At 35.8% G+C, this 7,064-nt stretch overlaps 1 protein-coding gene across 1 annotated transcript; it reads left to right on the forward strand.

Annotated features, from left to right (window-relative positions):
* The first annotated feature begins 384 nt into the window (after nt 1-384).
* On the forward strand, nt 385-5,427 carry LOC130715363 (flavonol synthase/flavanone 3-hydroxylase-like). The gene is made up of 3 exons (XM_057565449.1): nt 385-990; nt 3,616-3,940; nt 4,963-5,427. The coding sequence occupies exons 1-3, from the start codon at nt 521-523 to the stop codon at nt 5,203-5,205; spliced, it is 1,038 nt and encodes a 345-aa protein (XP_057421432.1). The 5' UTR covers nt 385-520; the 3' UTR covers nt 5,206-5,427.
* Nucleotides 5,428-7,064: the final 1,637 nt, after the last annotated feature.

A 7,064-nucleotide genomic window follows, 5' to 3' on the forward strand; every position in this document is an offset into this window, starting at 1 on the left:
ATAGATTTATTTATAAATAAATTAATAAATAAAATTAAGAAATTTCAACTTACTTATATTAAATGTAATAGAACGATGAGTTATTTAACCTTAAATTTCTCATGAATCATTTAGACAACTACGATTTATAAAATTGAAATTTACCCCGTGCTTGATTGCCACGAGATTCACATGCAAATGAGCAAAGTTGACGTTACATCTAGTGATTCACACCATATATGTTTGTGTTCATACACTAAACTATATCTGATCTAGTGATTGCCACCATGGTGGCGTGCAAATTGTATGATGTGTCGGAACTTTCTGCCCCTTTTTTAAATGTTATAATACAAGGTAAAATTTGTTATTTAATTAATCAATTGCAAAGTACGCAAACTTTTATTGGGGAGAACGAAATCAATTGCTTACTAAACCAGTTAATGGAAGAAAAAAGATGGTCAAACCTTCATCTAATTAAAGCCCTCAAAACTTGAATCTGTGATTCAGTAATATTGCTATTAGATTAGGTCAATCATCATCAATGGAAGTGAAGAAAATAGTACCATTTCGTTTTGCAAACAACACTGCTTTATGTCTTTCTCCTGAATTCATTCTCCCTGAAGAGAAACGACCATGTCTTTGTGATGTTTCCTCCATGCACTCTGTCCCCATCATTGACCTGAAAGGTTATGATGAATGTGAGCATGGTTTGGTGCAGAAGATTTCAGAAGTATCTCAGCAATGGGGAATGTTTCAGGTCATCAACCATGGAGTCTCTCCAGATCTATGCAGAGGTGTGTTGGCTGCTCTGCTCGAGTTCTTTCAGCTGCCTCCTGAAGAAAGATCCATTTTCTTCACAAAAGATCACTCTGAGCCAGTCAAAATCTTGAACTACTATTTCAATGGTAGTGACCAAAAGAAGGTTGCGATGTGGAGCGAAACTTTCACTCACCCTTGGCATCCTACAGAGGATTTCAAACATTATTTACCAACGAATCCTCCTCAATACAGGTATCAATGCAACTAACATGCCCCCCTCTAGAAACTAATTTTGATTTTAGTAGAACTCAATTGGACATAATAGAACATCAACAATTTTTTTTTGTCAATACATCAACATCAAATCATGTTGGGAAGGTTACGCGGTGGCCCAATATACTGACAGCCAAGAGATTGATCATGGGCTTTTGATGTCTTTGTGGGCTAGTCTAAAATGTCTTTAAGGGAGTTGGACTTCAAACACACTTTTATAAACTATTGTTATGCTCTTGAAGTCGCCATACAGTTTGTCGAGAGCAGGAGCTAGTTTGTTTTGCCATAGGCTTGTAATTAATTTCCTTTAGCAGCCTGTGAGGTCTTTCCTCATCCTTTGAAGGCCTTATGGTCTGCCTGGGATAGAGATTAGGGGTCTGTTTGTTTGCAGTTTTCAAAACAGTTTTCAGTTTTTAAAAACTGAAAACTTGTTTGTTACGACCTATTTTCAAAAATTGTTTTTGAAAACAGTTCTCATTTTCATTTTTTAAAACTAAAATAACCCAAACAGCTAAAAAATGTTTTATGTTTCAGTTTTTAGCTTTCAGATATCAGTTTTTAAAATGTTGGAAAACTTGTCACTCAAACTGTTTACTTATTCTGAAAACTGTTTTTAAAAATTGTTTCTAAAAACTAGTTTAAAAACTGAAAACTAAAATTGCAATCAAACATGTCTTAGATCTGGTTTTCCCCATCTTCTCCTGCGTCTTTTTTATGGCTCTTCTTCCCTGCTTACTTTTGTAGTTTTCCGACAGTTTTGTCGGTTTGCTTTACTAGTCTCACCCACCTTGAGTGGTGTCTGCAGCCAGCAAGGAGCTCTGAAATTGTTTATTTATGCCTTGTAGGATTGGTTGTACTTGGGCTTAGTCTCATCGGGCCTGACCCGTTTTCATCAATGAAGTATCCATCTTTGATTAAAAAAAAGTCCTCTAGGACTTCAATTTTTAACTTTCATGAACTTTGTTCATTTCTATATTTTGCTGCCTTGTAGTTCTATATTTAGTCCGCGTCCACACTGTTTAAGTCTGTAGATTAGCTGACGGATCCAGTAGCCAACAAACTAATTAATAGTAATGAAAAATGAAAATTTAATATAGTAAATGTGCATTAGTTATTCAAATTATAAGATCGGATGAAGAAAAGAAAAGAAAAACCTGAAAAAATAAATTTGGGCTCAGCAAAAAAATATTATCAACAAAAATAAAATAAAAAAGTCATGGTCCTTAAGAGCTAAGACTCAAGTTCAAACAGAATTTAAAGCACAAGCCCGCAAAGAAGGTTTCTGAGGCCTTGCAAGAGTTCAAGTCTAGGTATAGCAAGTAACAAGTCAAGTCCGGTTGGACTTAGGGGGTGATGAAAGTTATAAGAAGTCTCACGAGATCAAGAGGAAAACTATAGTTTATAAGTGTGAATACGTGTTGGAAGTCCAATTGTCTTAAGGTTTTGTTTCGCATTTTCGTTGTGCTAGGGGAAAGTTGAAGCACAATGTTGTCACCCAGCCCCCCTTTGGAGGTTTCCTCCCATGTTGGGGCTTCCTTCTCCTCTAGGGAGACCCTTTCCTCTACTTGGTAGTTGTCTTTTCCCCTATTTGGTGGTTTTCTATCAAATTAGGTGGTTTTGATGCCCAATAATTAAATGGGGTTTTCTCCTTCTTCTTATTGTAGGTTTTCCCCCTTTTTTCCTCCTCCAATATATTGGCCTCCACTGGCACATCTTTCCTCCCAATTTCTGCCTTTGCTATACCACCATTGTTGTCCTTAGCAGAAATTGTAACTCCTCGTCTTTCCCTCTGCGTGTTCCCTGGTACCTAGCAGGCACCAACCACCACATACATGCTTTGGCCACATCCCCTACTAGAGTCACCACTCCTCATCACCACCTCCATCACAAACTTTTGATGCTTCCGTCTCCTTCTTGGGTTCCTTTTCCTACTCACCTCCATCCAATGCATGTTTCGAATCTTCATAAACTTTCCTCTTCTCTCCATGTTCTCACAATTGCTGCTTTAACCCATGTTGGTTTCGCTGAAGCCACCATTTGGACTTCCCTGATAGCCGCACAAGTTGCAACCCTGCTAGAGCCGGGTGAGTTGCTAATATGAGAGTGTTAAAATGACAATTCTTCTCTATTAACTTGGGTCTTTAGGAGTTTTGTATGGCCTTAGAGTTTTTACTTCATGTTTTCTGCTGGATGTGTCAACTTGCTTGAGTCTGCATGCTTGTTCTTAATTTCTTTATATCTGCATTGTAGTAGAATTCTTTATGATTTATTGTCACGTGTTGTAAGTGTCGCTTGACAACCCTTTTGATATATATTTCAAACTTACTTAACTAAAAAAAAATCTACTTATTTGGAAATTAAAGAGTATTAATTTTTTTTTTACTTTTATCAAATTTTTTAATCGATAAAAAAAGTATATATTGGTTCACAGTTTAACCTGCGCGCGCATGGAAAAAGTGACAAGTTTTAACTAAAAATGATTGAATTATATATAAAGAACACAATAGAAAAAGTTATCCATTTTCGTTTATGCCATCTAAGAAAAGCTACACTAAACTGAAGTTTTTTTTTTTTAATTTCCTTTCTTTATTTGAATGGCCTTAGGGATGTCTTCGCTGCATATGCAAAGGAAGTAGGTACCCTGATGAATAGGCTTTTGAGCTTGATGTCCCAAGGACTTGGGCTAGAAGAGGGTTCCTTGGTGAGAAGGTTGGGTGCAAATCCCAATTTTTATTCACATGCCAATTACTATCCACCGTGTCCAGAACCAGAGCTCACAATGGGGTTGAATGAACACAATGACATAACAGCACTCACTATACTGCAGTTGAATGGAGTCCCTGGCTTGCAAGTGGAGTATGATGGTAAATGGGTACCGGTTGACCCTGTCCCTGATGCCTTCGTTATCATTGTTGCTGATCAGATACAGGTATGTATGTATGAATCTCTTGTTATAGTTTACTTTTTCTAATTTTCTTTTTGTATTTGTAAAAATGAAACATATTCAGTTTTGGCCTAAACATATTGTCACTGAAAATATTGCAAATGTTAGTTTTAATTACCGAAAAAATATTTTAGTTTAATATAATCCTTTTTTTTTTGTCATTTTCGTTAAATTTTATTGGCTTAATTGCACTTTTGGTCCCCAACTTTGGCCTTCAATTCCTGCGAAAATCGTCCCCAAACTTCAAAATTAGTAAAAAGTATCCCTAAAGTTTACACCCGACCTTCCCTCAAATTGGATCATATTCTGTCGTTCCCCTTTATATATCTGTTGTGCAGCCACCGTAGCCTCTTTCTCCCTGAATCGCACCACCATCATACCATTAAACCCTCTTCTCCTTCCCTATCGCCCAACCACCACCACCTCTTTCTCCCTAAATCGATTCACCACTGATTTTCCACCAAACCACTGATCTGACCAAAACAACCACCATCACTGAAATTTCCTCTGTCCTTTTCCTTTGAAACCCTAACTTCGCGCCCCAACCATCTCTTCATCTTCGATCTGAAACCAACACCACCACTAGTTCCTGTCATTCTTTCTTGGTTTTTTTTTTCTCTTCTATGTCTAAGATACCAAACAATCTATAAAATCTATTATTTTCATCACATCTTTTTCTCTCCTGACCTTATGTCTTCTCTCTTTCTCACATACATCAAACAAAGCATTAGGGTCTTAAATGAAGTTTTTTCTTTCGAATCAACTAAAAAAATGCACGATTTGGATAGTAACAAACTCACATGACTTATTTTGATTGACATGTCCATATTTTATTGGTAGCTTTTCGGGTTTGAAGGTTTTGATCAATTGTTTTTAACTATATTATACATGCCAAAACTCTCATATTTATTGCATCTTTGTTAACTTCTTGATCTCCGTTAGCTGTTAATTGGTGTTTTTATAACATTATCCTCCACACATTTATTTTATGTATGACATGAGATTAGGTGCTTAGTAATGGAAGGTATAAGAGTCCGGCTCACAGAGCAGTCACTAATAGGTGGCTCTCACGACTGTCACTAGCTATGTTTTATGCTCCAAATGATGAAGTGGTAATTGGCCCCATGGAAGAGCTAACGGATGAGGAGCTTCCTCCCATTTACCGAAATTATAGGCACAAGGAATATATGGAAGAATTTTATCGGCAACAGGGTAAAAGAAGAAGGGTGAAGGAAGCATTTGAGCTGTAGAACAAATATTGTGTTAAAGAATAAAAGAATGTTGCGTTTTATCTTGGTAGTATCCACTAGCAAGAAAAGTGCATGTGATCATAACAAAAATGAGACAATTGAAATAAACAAAAATAAACACAAGAAGGGGTTTGAAGGTTGAATTGTGCATATGAAATTCTTTTAAGAAAATCTAGTTTTGTAATATACAATATTTTACAAATTTTAAGATTCATTGAGACATGTTAATTATGTGTAGATACTAGATAGCACATTTTATGCAGGCTTATCCTATTTTGTGCAAACTTATCTCGTTTTCTGTAGTGTTGACACGTTTTGTACAAATAAGAGACTTTAAAAAAATAATAGTTTTTCATATATATAATGTGTTTTAAAAGATTCTTCAGAATGGTCTGAGAACATAATTATACACAATGCTAATTTCAAAATGAATTCAAATGATCCCCTGAGTTAGATAAGTTTAAAATGTAAATGAGAAAATGATAAGTGAATTACACATAATATTTAAACTGGTTCACTCAACCACTGGGGTTACCCCCTACCCAAAACACTTTTGGGATTTTTCCACTACATACATTGTACATTGATTTACAGCTAAATCACACCATAAAAAGCTCCCAGAAAGAGAAAAATAATTGCATGAGAGAAATTCTTAGGTAAAATATTAAGCATTGTCTCTTGAAAGAAATTTTTTACTTCAATTTTGTTGCATCTCTTAAAATTATAAATCTGTATTTTCATATATAGTTCCCGAATGATAACTCAAGTGATAAAAATTGAGGGACATATGGGTTGAGTAGAAAAGGTTCTGGAATTAATCATTGAGGGTGTATTTTATCTTTCCGATGTACTGAAAAAAGAATTATAACTTCACCGTTTATCACATCTATATTATTGTAGGATCAATGAAAAGATATTTTAAGTTCTTGGAAATTTAAATTTTCTAGCTATATGGTATAAAAATGTTTATAAAGATATATAAAAATAAATATAGATTTTCTCTCTGTGCATCTTACGGGCCACTATACTAGTGTCCACTACAACGCGCAGTCTAGTTGCACAGGAAACATACAAAGGGTAAAAGAAACTACTATATTTGGTAGGCTTAAATACTCTGGAGTCCCTGAAATTGTCTGTCGTACGAAAATAAGTCCCTGAATTTGTTTTTTCCGATTCTGAATTCCTGGAATTTTTTTTTAATCAGAATAAGTCCCTACTCATGTTTCCAGTTTATGTGAGACAATTTTTACTGAGTCATTTATTCCACGTGGCTTTTCTATTTTTTTAAATACACATGGATTAAAAAAATAAAATTAAGGCTTAATTCCATTTTGGGCCCCTGATCTTTCAAAAATGAGCGATCGGGGCCCCCCGTGTTTAAACGTAGCGGTCAGACACCCAACGTTTCAAAAACGTGCGTTCCAAGCCCTTCTGTTAAGTGTCGTTTGTTTGACCAAACGGAGCCAGTGACGTGACATTTCTTTTTCATTCTTAATTCCACTTTGGGCCCCTGATCTTTTAAAAATGAGCGATCAGGCCCTCCCGTGTTTAAACGTAGCGGTCAGGCACCCCAACGTTTCAAAAACGTGCGTTCCAAGTCCTTCTGTTAAGTGTCGTTTGTTTGACCAAACGAAGCCAGTGGCTTTTCCTTTTCATTTAAACATTATCTTTTTTACCCAAACATTCCCCTCCCAATTCACAAACACGATTGCCCCCAATTTTCACCCTAATTTCATCCTAATTTAGCACGAGAAGAGAGATTGAGAGGATAGAATTTGTGCGGCTGAATTTGGATGAAATTAGGGTAAAAATTGGGGCAATTGTGTTTGTGAATTGGAGGGTAATTTTTTGGTAAAAAA

Source organism: Lotus japonicus, chromosome 4 (genome assembly GCF_012489685.1).
Source record: "Lotus japonicus ecotype B-129 chromosome 4, LjGifu_v1.2".
Lineage (NCBI taxonomy): Eukaryota > Viridiplantae > Streptophyta > Magnoliopsida > Fabales > Fabaceae > Lotus > Lotus japonicus.